At 42.2% G+C, this 15,344-nt stretch overlaps 1 protein-coding gene across 2 annotated transcripts in view; it reads left to right on the plus strand.

The window, feature by feature from the left end:
* Window positions 1–15,344, plus strand: part of JAK2 (Janus kinase 2) — a 344,639-nt gene that overhangs the window by 141,123 nt on the left and 188,172 nt on the right. For both annotated transcript variants that reach the window (XM_040417135.1, XM_040417134.1), the window contains exon 3: window positions 9,149–9,272. In XM_040417135.1, the coding sequence (XP_040273069.1) occupies window positions 9,149–9,272 (124 nt within the window). The remainder of the gene's footprint in view (window positions 1–9,148; window positions 9,273–15,344) is intronic.

Here is a 15,344-nt window from a genome sequence, read left to right on the forward strand (position 1 = left end):
GGGATGACAGACAGACAAACAACAGGACGTGAACGGACCGAGTCAATACCAGGAAAGCTACAAAGTACAAAGGATTAAGCAAAGAATGGTCAGGAGAAGCTGGGGTCAAATACCAGGAGAGCAGAGAAGTACAAGAGGAGTTCTAAGAGAGTAGTCAGGTGGGAGCCGAGGTCACAATACCAGGACGGATGCGCAGTACAGGAGGATCAGGCAAAAGGATGGTCAAGGAACAGGATCAGGTAAGTATTCAGCAGTCCAACAGATAGCCAGGAACCTAGAAATTAACAGGCAACCTGTGACTAGCAGGCTGCCAGTATTTATAGTGGGGAGTGAGGGTCATGTGACGTGGCCAGCGTCACATGACCGACAGACCAACCAGTTGAGCACCGAGTGATCAGCTCTGCGCTCAAGGCAGACTTAGGAGCAGGGAGCCACCCAGCTAGTAAAGCCGCGCTGGGAATGAGGTCAAACACAGATCCTCATTCCCAAAGCTAAGCAACAGGTCTGCGGGCGATGGGGGACCGAGTGCACCTTCGGAACCCCGTGACACCCATAGAAGTGAATGGGGCTGCGTGAAAACCGCAAGCATCTGAATGGTTGCTAGGAGACGATCGGGATGGAGACCCGATCATTATTATTTTCCCTTATAACATGGTTATAAGGGAAAATAATAGCATTCTTAATACACTGCGTGCAGAATTATTAGGCAAATGAGTATTTTGACCACATCATCCTCTTTATGCATGTTGTCTTACTCCAAGCTGTATAGGCTCGAAAGCCTACTACCAATTAAGCATATTAGGTGATGTGCATCTCTGTAATGAGAAGGGGTGTGGTCTAATGACATCAACACCCTATATTAGGTGTGCATAATTATTAGGCAACTTCCTTTCCTTTGGCAAAATGGGTCAAAAGAAGGACTTGACAGGCTCAGAAAAGTCAAAAATAGTGAGATATCTTGCAGAGGGATGCAGCACTCTTAAAATTGCAAAGCTTCTGAAGCGTGATCATCGAACAATCAAGCGTTTCATTCAAAATAGTCTACAGGGTCGCAAGAAGCGTGTGGAAAAACCAAGGCGCAAAATAACTGCCCATGAACTGAGAAAAGTCAAGCGTGCAGCTGCCAAGATGCCACTTGCCACCAGTTTGGCCATATTTCAGAGCTGCAACATCACTGGAGTGCCCAAAAGCACAAGGTGTGCAATACTCAGAGACATGGCCAAGGTAAGAAAGGCTGAAAGACGACCACCACTGAACAAGACACACAAGCTGAAACGTCAAGACTGGGCCAAGAAATATCTCAAGACTGATTTTTCTAAGGTTTTATGGACTGATGAAATGAGAGTGAGTCTTGATGGGCCAGATGGATGGGCCCGTGGCTGGATGCACACAAGATTGGCATCCGTGTCCGTGGCCGTAGGTTACTTTTTATACAGAATGATCCGAAGATCCGTCTGCATAAAAGCTTTTTCATAGCTGAGTTTTCACTTCGTGAAAACTCAGAACCGACAGTATATTCTAACACAGAGGCGTCCCCATGGTGATGGGGACGCTTCTAGTTAGAATACACTACAAACTGTGTACAAGACTGCCCCCTGCTGCCTGGCAGCACCCGATCTCTTACAGGGGGCCGTGATCAGCACAATTAACCCCTTCAGGTGCGGCACCTGAAGGGGTTAATTGTACTATCATATCCCCCTGTAAGAGATCAGGGCTGCCAGGGGGCAGACCCTCCCCCCCTCCCCAGTTTGAATATCATTGGTGGCCAGTGCGGCCCCCCCCCCTCTATTGTAATAATAGGTTGGTGGCCAGTGCGGCCCCCCCTCCCTCTATTGTAATTATTCGTTGGTGGCACAGTGTGCGCCCCCCCCTCCCTCTATTGTAATAATTCGTTGGTGGCACAGTGTGCGCCCCCCATCGGCCCCCCCTCCCTCTATAGCATTAACAACATTTGTGGCCAGTGTGCGGCCTCCCATCTCCCCCCCCCCCATCATTGGTGGCAGCGGAGTTCCGATCGGAGTCCCAGTTTAATCGCTGGGGCTCCGATCGGTAACCATGGCAACCAGGACGCTACTACAGTCCTGGTTGCCATGGTTACTTAACAATAATACAATAGTAGAAGATTCATACTTACCTGCTGGTGGCTGCTGCGATGTTCGTGTCCGGCCGGGAGCTCCACCTACTGGTAAGTGACAGGTCTGTGCGGCGCATTGCTAAATGAACTGTCACTTACCAGTAGGAGGAGCTCCCGGCCGGACACAGACATCGCAGCTCCCAGGTAAGTATGAATCTTTTACTATTGTACTATTGCTAGTAACCCGCTGCCACCAATGATGGGGGGGGGGGGGGGGGGGCAGATGGGAGGCCGCACACTGGCCACCAATGTTGTTAATGCTATAGAGGGAGAGGGGTGCCGATGGGGGGCGCACACTGTGCCACCAACGATTTATTACAATAGAGGGAGGAAGGGGGGGGGGGGGGCGCACACTGTGCCACCAACGAATTATTACAATAGAGGGAGGAAGGGGGGGGGGCGCACACTGTGCCACCAACAAATTATTACAATAGAGGGAGGAAGGGGGGGGGGGCCCGCACTGGCCACCAATGATATTCAAACTGGGGGGGGGGCGGGGGTCTGCCCCCTGCTGCCTGGCAGCCCTGATCTCTTACAGGGGGATATGATAGTACAATTAACCTCTTCAGGTGCGGCACCTGAGGGGTTAATTTTGCTGATCACTGCCCCCTGTAAGAGATCGGATGCTGCTAGGCAGCAGGGGGCAGTCATGTACACAGTTTGTAGTATATTCTAACTAGAAGCGTCCCCATCACCATGGGAACGCCTCTGTGTTAGAATATACTGTCGGAAATGAGGTTTCACGATCTAACTCATATCCGACAGTATATTCTAACATAGAGGCGTTCCCATGGTGATGGGGACGCTTCAAGTTAAAATATACCATCGGATTGGAGAAAACTCTGATCCGATGGTATAAAAGGGACTCCAGACTTTACATTGAAAGTCAATAGGGACGGATCCGTTTGAAATGGCACCATATTGTGTCAACGTCAAACGGATCCGTCCCCATTGACTTGCATTGTAATTCAGGACGGATCCGTTTGGCTCCGCACGGCCAGGCGGACACCAAAACGACTTTTTTTTCATGTCCGTGGATCCTCCAAAAATCAAGGAAGACCCACGGACGAAAAAACGGTCACGGATCACGGAAAAACGGGACCCCGTTTTGCGGACCGTGAAAATATACTGTCGTGTGCAATAAGCCTAATACACTGATAGTCAATCTAGTACAATGCAGATGTATTGTGCTGCATTGAAACAGGGATCAGACCCATATAGTGGGACAAAAATCTAAAATATTAACAGTGAAATAAGTGTTTTTAACAATAAATTTTTTTTTTGTTTCAATTAAAAAAAAAAAAAGCCCCTTTCCCATAAAAAGAGACATATAAAATTGTAAAAAAATAGAAAAACATTTAAAAACAGACGTATTAGGTATCACTGCGTGTGTAATGACCTGCTCTATAAAAATATCACATGATCCACCCCATATTGTCAACATTGTAAAAAAAAAAAAAAAAACTGTGCTAAAAAAGCAATTTTTTGTCACCTTTCATCACAAAAAGTGTAATACCAAGTGATCAAAAAGTAGTATGTAACCTAAAATAGTACCAATCAAACCGCCATCTCACCCCGCAAAAAATGAGCCCCTACCTAAGACAATCGCCCAAAAAAATAAAAAAAACTATGGCTCTCAGACATGGAGACACTATAACATGATTTATTTATTTTTTGAAATGATTCTATTGTGTTAAATGTAATTATTATTATTTTTTTTAAAGTAGCCATACTCGGTATCTCCGCGTCCTGCTCTATAAAAATACCACATGACCTAACCCCTCAGGTCAACACCGTAAAAAAATTATAATAAAAACTGTCAAAAAAGCATTTTTTTTGTCACCTTACATCACAAAAAGTGTAATACCAAGCGATCAAAAAGTCATATGCACCCCAAAATCATACCAATCAAACCGTCATCTCCTCCCGCAAAAAATGAGACCCTATCTAAGAAAAATATGGATTTCAGAATATGGAGACACTAAAAAATCATCTTTTTCAAAAATGCTTTATTATGTGAAACTGAAACAAAAAAACAAAAAAGGTCGTAGTCATATTTGGTATTGTCGCGTCCGTAACAACCTGGTCTATAAAAATACCACATGATCTAACCTGTCAGATGAACATTGTAGAAAACAAAAAATAAAAACAGTGCCAAAACATCAGGGGATCTTCAAATGTGACATGGCAACTTAAAATTATTCCTTTCTTTCTGCGCCCTGCCGTGTGCCCGTACACCAGTTTACGGCCACATATGGGGTGTTTCTGTAAACTACAGAATCAGGGCAATAAATTTTGTGTTTTGTTTGGCTGTTAACCCTTTCTTTGTTACTGGAAAAAAAATGGATTAAAATGGAAAATCTGCCAAACAAAGTGAAATTCTGAAATTTCATCTCCATTTTCCTATAATTCTTGTGGAACACCTAAAGGGTTAAGAAAGTTTTGAATACCTTGAGGAGTGTAGTTTCTAAAATGTGGCCATTTATGGGTGGTTTCTATTTTGTAGCCTCACAAAGTGACTTCAGACCTGAACTGTTCCTTTAAAAAGTGGGTTTTGGAAATTTTCTGAAAAAGTTCAAGATTTGCTTCTAAACTTCTAAGCCTTCTAACGTCCCAAAAGAAAGAAAATGTCATTTACAAAATGATCCAAAAATGAATTAGACATATGGGAAATACAAAGTAATAACTATTTTGGGAGGTATCACTATCGGTTTTAAAAGCAAAAAAAAAATTTAAAATTTTCCACATTTTTGGTAAATTTTGTATTTTTTTTATAAATTAAAAATGAAATATTTTGACTCAAATTTACCACTGTCATGAAGTACAATATGTGACAAGAAAACATTCTCAGAATGGCCTGGATAAGTAAAAGTGTTTTAAAGTTATCACCACATAAAGTGACACATGTCAGATTTGCAAAAAATGGCCTGGTCCTTAAGGTGAAAAATGGCAGGGTCCTGAAGGAGTTAACACATACTGTGAATGCCATAATGGAAAAAATCAAAATGCCCAAACTTCACTTTCCCAAAAAACTACAGGTTGGCCGCAAAAAAATAATAGCCCTCAGGTGCTCCATAGACGGTAATATAAATATTTTAAGTATCAATATGATATTGCAAATATTTTTTTTTTATCAGAAGTGTTTTATAAAGGAGTTTACCCCATGATTAATGTAAAAAATGAAAATCATACACAATGTAGTAAATGACAACCTCTTTCTAACAAAGCTAGAACCAGCCCTGCACCTCACATGGATCCAGAGATGTCCCCTTTAATTGTTGTAATTGTTCTGCTAGATTTACTTCAAGGTGCACTTTAGGGGACGTGTCCTTTCTCAGAGGGCGCGTCCTGTCTGCTGCAGCAGGTGGCAGTAGAAGCAGGGCCGGTGCAACCATATAGGCGAACTAGGTGCCGTTACAGGGGGTCCAGGAGGTGGAGGTCCTTCTTAAATATGGCAGAGCAGGCATCTGGTTACCCTGATGGCAGGTGCCTGCTCTGCCAGTAAATTACCGGAGGAGAGGAGGCGGGCGGCAAGTGAGGCTGTTCTAGCAGCTCCCCACTCCTCCCTCATGCGCCCTCTGTGATGCCGAAATATGACGTCATTCCGGCCTCGGCATACTAAACGGCGTGCTGGACCCCAGGGAGGTGAGTGTTTAAGTGTTTGACTGAGTGAGTGTCTGCCAGTGTATTTATGTCAGTGAGTGAGTATATGTATGTCTGTCTTTCTGTCAGTAAATGTATGTGTGTCTGTCATTGAGTGTCTGTGTGTGTATGTCAGGGAGTGTGGATGTCTGTCGGTCGGTGCCTGTGTGTTTGTCAGTGAGTATGTGTGTTTGTCAGTGAGTATATGTGTGTGTTTGTCTGCCAGTGAGTGAGTGTCTGTCAGTGAGTTTCTGTGTGTGTGTTTCAGTGGGTAGGTGTATGTCTGTTAGTGAGTGTCTGTCTGTCACTGAGTGAGTGTGTGTCTGTCTGTGAGTGTATGTGTTTCTGTCAGTTAGTATGTCTGTCAGTGAATTTCTGTGTACGTCATTCAGTGAGTGTCTGAGTGTCTGTCAGTGTGTGAGTGACACGCGGGGGCGGCAAAATGAATCTTTGCCTAGGGTGGCAAAAATCCTTGCACCGGCCCTGAGTAGAAGGATGGAACGGAGCATGTGCCTCCATCTCAGTGAGTAGGACAGAGAAATTAGAAAAGGAGCAAACAGCAGGTGGCGCTATACAGATACATTTTATTGAATAACTTACTGGCTATAATATATTTTTAATTAGATGCAATTACAAAAGTATTCAGATCCACATGCGATTTTGCCAACTGTAAATATTACTTGTGGCACAGTATAAATTTGGTATAGCCGTTATCATGCGGAGCCACAGAATAAAGGAAACGTGTCATTTTTACCACATGTTTAATGCTGTAAAAAACAAAACCCATAAAAGTGATGAAATTGCATGAATCATTCTTTCATTAAATGATGCCATTAGAAAGTAGAATTTACCCCGCAAAGCTGGAAAATATCTAACCTTTGAAGGCAGGAAGTAAAAAATGAAAAAGCAAAAACAGAATATGGCTGTGTTGGGAAGAGGTTAATGCATAAAACAAAAAGAAAAACTGCTCTAGTTGTTTGTTTGTTTTTTCTTAACTTTTCTTGTAAAGTTTTGTAGAAAAAGGATCATTTTAAGACAGGAAGAGCCTGTTGTGCAGCACTTGCTGATTTCCAGCTATTGATAAGATATTGCCCTGTAACTTTTATTTCCGTCTGTAAGGACGCAGAGCGTAGGTTTCAACACGGAACCGGTTTGTTGTGATGTGATGTGTCTGTTTAATAAGCAGGAGTTGATTGAATCTGATTTTAGAGGGATATTCTCTGCCCTGCCCTTATAAAAAAAAAAAACAGCTTTTAGTTTGTGCCCTTATTTTTCATGCATTGGTGAGTATTCATGTTTGCATGATTAGTGTGTGTGCGTATATATATATATATATATATATATATATATATATATATATGTGTGTGTGTGCGTATATATATATATATATATATATATATATATGTGTGTGTGTGTGTGTGTGTGTGTGTGTATGTATGTGTGTGTGTATATATATATATATATATATATATATATATATATATATATAAACAGAAGAATCATACCTTACCTGCACATTCTCATGTGTTGTCTCATATGTGTAAATCTTTGTGTGTATTTATTTCCTTTTAATGGAAGGATCTGAATCAACAAAGAAGTAGTCGTGCATATCGGGGGGGTTTCATACGTCAGTCTATTAGAAAATGCGCTGGAGTAAGAGGAGCCAGCTTTATTAAAGGGGTTATCCAGTTTCCAGTATTGCTAGGTCATCAATATCAGATTGATGCAGATCTGACTCCCGCCACCCCTGCCGATCAGTTGTTTGAAGAGAATATCAATATCCGAAACTGGACAACCCCTTAAAACATTTGGAGCATCTCCTGGCAGCCTGTGTACCATAAAATCTAATCTATGCCAGCTGGAGTAGACTTGCCCTATAATTTACACCAGCTTCTGACATAAACTATAATAAATCCTTTGTGCCATGAAAGATCATGCAGCCTTTGACTAGAGCATTCCAAGGCATTGAAATGTTTCCCCTTAAACTAATCTGATGAAGCTGTAGCGGTATGTTTACGGTCATCATGTCTAAGGTAGACCTCCATCTCAGACTCGAATCTCCTGCAGTTTGAAGCAGATTATTTTTAAAAATTGCCCTGTATTTGCTTTCATCTCTCTTTTTCCTTCAGTCCTGAATTAATTAAAAGCAGCCCCACGGCGTGATGCTGCTGCCACCATGTTTCACTGTGTAAAGGTTGCGATGGGAAACGTTGGGGTTGTGCCACATATAACATTTCAAAAGGTGGCCATTGAACATTCTTCCATGTGTTTAGGGTGTCTGCCACTTGCTGTTTTGGGAACATGTTTTCTCAGGACTTTTTTGCAGGCCACTTTTCCATAAAGCCTCACTTTGTGGAGTGTGCAGCTTATTGTGATCCTAGGGACACATACATTCATCTCTGCTGTGGATTTTGGAGCTCTTTCAATGTTATCGTTGGCGTCTTTGTTGAATGTCTGCTTAATGGCCTCTTTGTCCAGACTGAGTTTTGGTGGGCAGGTTTGTAGTTGTGCCATATTAATTTTGCTAAAATGGATCTGACAACTTGTAATACAATTTTTACAATTTTGTCAGTTCCATGACATGAAAGCTGAATTAAAATGGATTTTAATTCCAGGTTGTAATGCATAAAAACAAGAAAAACGCCTGGAGGGTGAATACTTTCTCTAGGCATTCTATATCTTCCCCTTTGCTCCCTATTAACAGGCCCTTTTTTTCTCAACTGTACCAGGCTGTGCGGGTCCCAGTGTTAAGACCCCCAGCAATCACATTTATCATCTATCTTGTGTATAGATGACAAATGTTTTTCATGGGCCAACCCTTTTAAGTGATCTTTTGTATAAATCAATAGTACAAGTGAATACATAAAACTTTGTAATATATCTTATCAGAGAAAAGTGGCTCATTTTTCACTTCTCTTTTATTTCCCCCCTCCTAAGCTAGCGTTCTCAGAGATATGGACTTTCAGCTTAATAAAGCATAATATTACATGCTGCCCATAAAAGTGTATGGAAAGGGGATGAGGAGTGAGCTGGTAATCCCTCCCTTCGACTTGTAGAATATATTGGGAGGGGTCAGTTAAAGAGGTATTAAGTGGAAGATGCCATTTCCTCGGATAAGATATATTATAAATTTGTTTTATTCACCTGTACTATTGATTTATGTACACTAGTGGCCTTTTAAGTATCTGTGGCATTTTGGCCTCTGTCCCAAGTTGCATTTTGAATTGTCACAGCCATAGTCCGGCACTGTACTGCCATATATTGGAAAGTAGATAACTGCTCTGTCAATGTGATTTATCATCCTGAATTTATACAGTGTTTTTTTTTGTCTGAATGTGTTAGACTAAAAAGTTCTGTTTTGCTTATTTCCAGGGGTGACTCCTGTATATTATACCCTGTTTGCTTTGATGAATGAGGCTGACCGAATATGGTATCCTCCTAATCATACATTTATTGTGGATGACACAAGCAAGCAGCTAGTGAAATTTCGACTAAGGTGAGCTTTTTGTCCGTTTGTTTGAATTTGGTATAGAATTCTTATAAGGCATCACGAGGACCTGAGATTTTTAAAAAATGCATGTTTCTATATACCAGACTATACTTAATGGGAATTTGTAATCACAAAATAGCATAACTCACGCTCTTACTATGGCCTTTTTTAATATGCCATTTTTATGTGGCTACCCATTATTGAAATATTTCAGTTTTCACACTGGTCTCTAGAGCAGTCACAGTAGCTGCCTCTTGTTCTCTTGTCAGCTTTGCTGCATAGGCTTAGAAAGAGCAAACAGAGAGCAGGGGTTTTGTACTGCTGGAGGCCTACATAAGGCAAAATAAAAACACTCTTTCCCCTGTCTCCCCATCACTCCTTGTAGATGTTTCTCTGTTAATTAACTATCACCATGCTGTTACACCAGGCGGGAACAGATTTTTAAAGATGCCCTTATATAAACGCTCTGTTGCTGCACTATGTATTAAAGGGGTTGTCTCATCATAGACAATGGGGGCATATTGCTAGGATATGCCCCCATTATCTTATAGGGGCCTATATAGAGAACGGAGCCCCGCAAGGTGGTGGCTGGAGGACTCCGGTCAGGCCACCACCAAGCCGGCTCCCCAAAGAAGTGAATGGGAGCATACTGCGCATGCGTGGTTCCCGCTTCAATTCATTTCTATGGGGCCAAAGGAAATAGCCGAGACAGTGCTCGGCTATTTTCGCCAGCCCCATAGAAAATGAAAGGAGGGTGGTTGCGCATGCGCAGTGCGCCCTTCTTCACTTGCGGGGCTCCGTTCTCGATATAGGTGCGGGTCCAAGCGGTGGGACCTGCACCTATAAGACAATGGGGGGCATATCCTAGCGATATGCCCCCATTGTCCATAATGAGACAACCCCTTTAAATAAAGTGTGTGTGTGTGTGTGTGTGTGGGCTGTCTGCTAATCACTCAGTCCGGTGTCAACACCTAGGTGTGATTGACATGCTCCAAAGCAGTACGTAACAGCCTGTTCTCATTAGCTATAATGCTATGATGTTAGTTTAGAGGCCTAAATTGTGAGAGGTTTTCTATTCTGGTTGGGACTGGCACCTATCTGACTTTGATGGCATTTCTTTGTGATCAAAGTTTGAGATAACATCCCTTTAAGTCTTTGAAGATGTGTCACTCATACAGTCCTGATCAAAAGTTTAAGACCTCTTGAAAAATTGCAAAAAATCATATTTTACATTGTTGAATCTTAACAAGGTTCCAAGTAGAGCTTCAACATGCAACAAGAAGAAATGAGAGTGAGACAAAACATTTTTTGAGCTTTCAATTAATTGAAAATAACGATTAAACTGAATCCAAATTTTAGGACCACATGCCTTTAGCCGCCTCCAGACCGCCTAACGCAGGATCGCGTTCCGGAGGCGGCAGCCCTGCGCACAGTCACGCATTTATGCGTCATCTCGCGAGACGCAAGATTTCCTGTGAACGCGCGCACACAGGCGCGCGCGTTCACAGGATCGGAAGGTAAGCGAGTGGATCTCCAGCCTGCCAGCGGCGATCGTTCGCTGGCAGGCTGGAGATGCGATTTTTTTAACCCCTAACAGGTATATTAGACGCTGTTTTGATAACAGCGTCTAATATACCTGCTACCTGGTCCTCTGGCGGTCCCTTTTGTGTGGATCGACCACCAGAGGACACAGGCAGCTCAGTAATATGTAGCACCAAACACCACTACACTACACCCCCCCCCCCCCCCGTCACTTATTAACCCCTGATCACCCCATATAGACTCCCTGATCACCCCCCTGTCATTGATCACCCCCTTGTAAGGCTCCATTCAGACGTCCGTATGATTTTTACGGATCCACGGATACATGGATCGGATCCGCAAAACACATACATGGATCGGATCCGCAAAACACATACGGACGTCTGAATGGAGCCTTACAGGGGGGTGATCAATGACAGGGGGTGATCACCCCATATAGACCCCCTGATCACCCCCCTGTCATTGATCACCTCCCTGTAAGGCTCCATTCAGATGTCCGTATGTTTTTTACGGATCCACGGATACATGGATTGGATCCGCAAAACACATACGGACATCTGAATGGAGCCTTATAGGGGAGTGATCAATGACAGGGGGGTGATCACGCCATATAGACTCCCTGATCACCCCCCTGTCATTAATCACCCCCCTGTAAGGCTTCATTCAGACATTTTTTTGGCCCAAGTTAGCGGAAATTTTTTCTTTTTTTTTCTTACAAAGTCTCATATTCCACTAACTTGTGTCAAAAAATAAAATCTCGCATGAACTCACCATACCCCTCACGGAATCCAAATGCGTAAAATTTTTTAGACATTTATATTCCAGACTTCTTCTCACGCTTTAGGGCCCCTAAAATGCCAGGGCAGTATAAATACCCCACATGTGACCCCATTTCGGAAAGAATACACCCCAAGGTATTCCGTGAGGGGCATATTGAGTCCATGAAAGATTGAAATTTTGGTCCCAAGTTAGCGGAAAGGGAGACTTTGTGAGAAAAAAAAAATAATAAAATTTCCGCTAACTTGTGCCAAAAAAAAAAAAAATTCTTTGAACTCACCTTGCCCCTCATTGAATACCTTGGGGTGTCTTCTTTCCAAAATGGGGTCACATGTGGGGTATTTATACTGCCCTGGCATTTTAGGGGCCCTAAAGCGTGAGAAGAAGTCTGGGATCCAAATGTCTAAAAATGCCCTCATAAAAGGAATGTGGGCCCCTTTGCGCATCTAGGCTGCAAAAAAGTGTCACACATCTGGTATCGCCGTACTCAGGAGAAGTTGGGCAATGTGTTTTGGGGTGTCATTTTACATATACCCATGCTGGGTGAGATAAATATCTTGGTCAAATGCCAACTTTGTATAAAAAATGGGAAATGTTGTCTTTTGCCGAGATATTTCTCTCACCCAGCATGAGTATATGTAAAAAGACACCCCAAAACACATTGCCCAACTTCTCCTGAATACGGCGATACCACATGTGTGACACTTTTTTGCAGCCTAGGTGGGCAAAGGGGCCCACATTCCAAAGAGCACCTTTCGGATTTCACCGGCCATTTTTTACAGATTTTGATTTCAAACTACTTCGCACGCATTTGGGCCCCTAAAATGCCAGGGCAGTATAACTACCCCACAAGTGACCCCATTTTGGAAAGAAGACACCCCCAGGTATTTCGTGATGGGCATAGTGAGTTCATGGAAGTTTTTATTTTTTGTCACAAGTTAGTGGAATATGAGACTTTGTAAGAAAAAAAAAGAATAAATCATAATTTTCCGCTAACTTGTGACAAAAAATTAAAAATTCTAGGAACTCGCCATGCCCCTCACGGAATACCTTGGGGTGTCTTCTTTCCGAAATGGGGTCATTTGTGGGTTTTTTCTACTGTCTGGGGATTGTAGAACCTCAGGAAACATGACAAGTGCTCAGAAAGTCAGAGCTGCTTCAAAAAGCGGAAATTCACATTTTTGTACCATAGTTTGTAAACGCTATAACTTTTACCCAAACCATTTTTTTTTTACCCAAACATTTTTTTTTATCAAAGAAACATAGAAACATAGAATATGTCGGCAGATAAGAACCATTTGGCCCATCTAGTCTGCCCAATATATCTGAATCCTATGAATAGTCCCTGGCCCTATCTTATATGAAGGATAGCCTTATGCCTATCCCATGCATGCTTAAACTCCTTCACTGTATTTGCAGCTACCACTTCTGCAGGAAGGCTATTCCATGCATCCACTACTCTCTCAGTAAAGTAATACTTCCTCATATTACTTTTAAACCTTTGCCCCTCTAATTTAAAACTGTGTCCTCTTGTGGTAGTTTTTCTTCTTTTAAATATGCTCTCCTCCTTTACCGAGTTGATTCCCTTTATGTATTTAAAAGTTTCTATCATATCCCTTGTGTCTCTTCTTTCTTCCAAGCTATACATATTAAGGTCCTTAAACCTTTCCTGGTAAGTTTTATCCTGCAATCCATGTACTAGTTTAGTAGCTCTTCTCTGAACTCTCTAGAGTATCTATATCCATCTGGAGATATGGCCTCCAGTACTGCGCACAATACTCCAAGTGAGGTCTCACCAGTGTTCTGTACAGCGGCATAAGCACTTCACTCTTTCTACTGCTTATACCTCTCCCTATACATCCAAGCATTCTGCTGGCATTTCGTGCTGCTCTATTACATTGTCTTCCCACCTTTAAGTCTTCTGAAATAATTACTCCTAAATCCCTTTCCTCAGATACTGAAGTCAGGACTGTGTCAAATATTCTATATTCTGCCCTTGGGTTTTTACGCCCCAGGTGCATTATCTTGCACTTATCCACATTAAATTTCAGTTGCCAGAGTTCTGACCATTCTTCTAGTTTTCCTAAATCCTTTTCCATTTGGCGTTTCCCTCCAGGAACATCAACCCTGTTACATATCTTTGTGTCATCAGCAAAAAGACAAACCTTACCATCGAGGCCTTTTGCAATATCACTCATGAAGATATTAAACAAAATTGGTCCCAGTACATATCCCTGTGGAACCCCACTGGTAACATGACCTTGTTTTGAATGTTCTCCATTGACTACAACCCTCTGTTGTCTGTCACTCAGCCACTGCCTAATCCACTCAACAATATGGGAGTCCATGCTCAATGACTGCAGTTTATTGATAAGTCTTCTATGTGGGACAGTGTCAAAAGCCTTACTAAAATCTAGATATGCGATGTCTACTGCACCTCCACCGTCTATTATTTTAGTCACCCAGTCAAAAAAATCTATAAGATTTGTTTGACATGATCTCCCTGAAGTAAACCCATGTTGTTTTTCATCTTGCAATCCATGGGATTTTAGATGTTCCACAATCCTATCCTTTAATAGGGTTTCAATTAATTTGCCTACTATTGATGTCAGACTCACTGGTCTATAGTTGCTCGATTCCTCCCTACTACCTTTCTTGTGAATGGGCACGACATTTGCCAATTTCCAATCTTCCGGGACGACTCCTGTTACTAATGATTGGTTAAATAAATCTGTTAACGGTTTTGCCAGCTCACCACTAAGCTCTTTTAATAGTTTTGGGTGTATCTCATCAGGCCCCTGTGACTTATTTGTCTTCACTTTAGACAGCAAACTTAGAACATCTTCCTCTGTAAAGACACATGCATCAAAAGATTTATTAGTCATCCTTTCTAGTGGAGGTCCTTCTCCTTCTTTTTCTTTTGTAAAAACTGAACAGAAGTATTCATTAGAACAATAAACTTAGAGAAAAATGTATATATGGATGTCGTTTTTTTTGCAAAATTTTACAACTGAAAGTGAAAAATGTCATTTTTTTTGCAAAAAAATCGTAAAATTTTGATTAATAACAAGAAAAGTAAAAATGTCAGCAGCAATGAAATACCACCAAATGAAAGCTCTATTAGTGAGAAGAAAAGGAGGTAAAATTCATTTGAGTGGTAAGTTGCATGACCGAGCAATAAACGGTGAAAGTAGTGTAGTGCAGAAGTGTAAAAAGTGGCCTGGTCATTAAGGGTGTTTAAGCTAGGGGGGCTGAGGTGGTTAAAAGGCCAAATCTGTGCAAAGATGTGGATTCATTGTCCTTTTCTGTCAGGTAGTCACACGTTGTGATGGCAAAGGCAAAAAAACTGTCCCTTTTTGAACGTGGTCGGGTTGTTAAACTGCATAAGCAGGTTCTCTCACAGTGCGTCATCGCTGCTGAGGTGGGACGCAGTAAGACAGTCATTTGGAATTTCTTAAATGATCCTGAGGGTTATGGAACAAAAAATTCAAGTGGAAGACCCCAAAAAATTTCACCAGCACTGAGCCGGAGGATCCAATTGGCTGTCCGTCAAGACACTGGACGATCCTCGACCCAAATTAAGGCCCTTACTGGTGCTGACTGCAGCCCCATAACCATCAGACGGCATCTGAGACTGAAGGGCTTCAAAAACAAAAAACATCTTCAAAAGACCTCGTCTCCTTGAACGCCACAGAACTAGTCGTTTGGACTTTGCAAGAGAGCACCAAACCTGGGACATTCAAAGGTGGAAGAAAGTTT

This window comes from Bufo bufo, chromosome 2 (genome assembly GCF_905171765.1).
Source record: "Bufo bufo chromosome 2, aBufBuf1.1, whole genome shotgun sequence".
Classification (NCBI taxonomy): domain Eukaryota; kingdom Metazoa; phylum Chordata; class Amphibia; order Anura; family Bufonidae; genus Bufo; species Bufo bufo.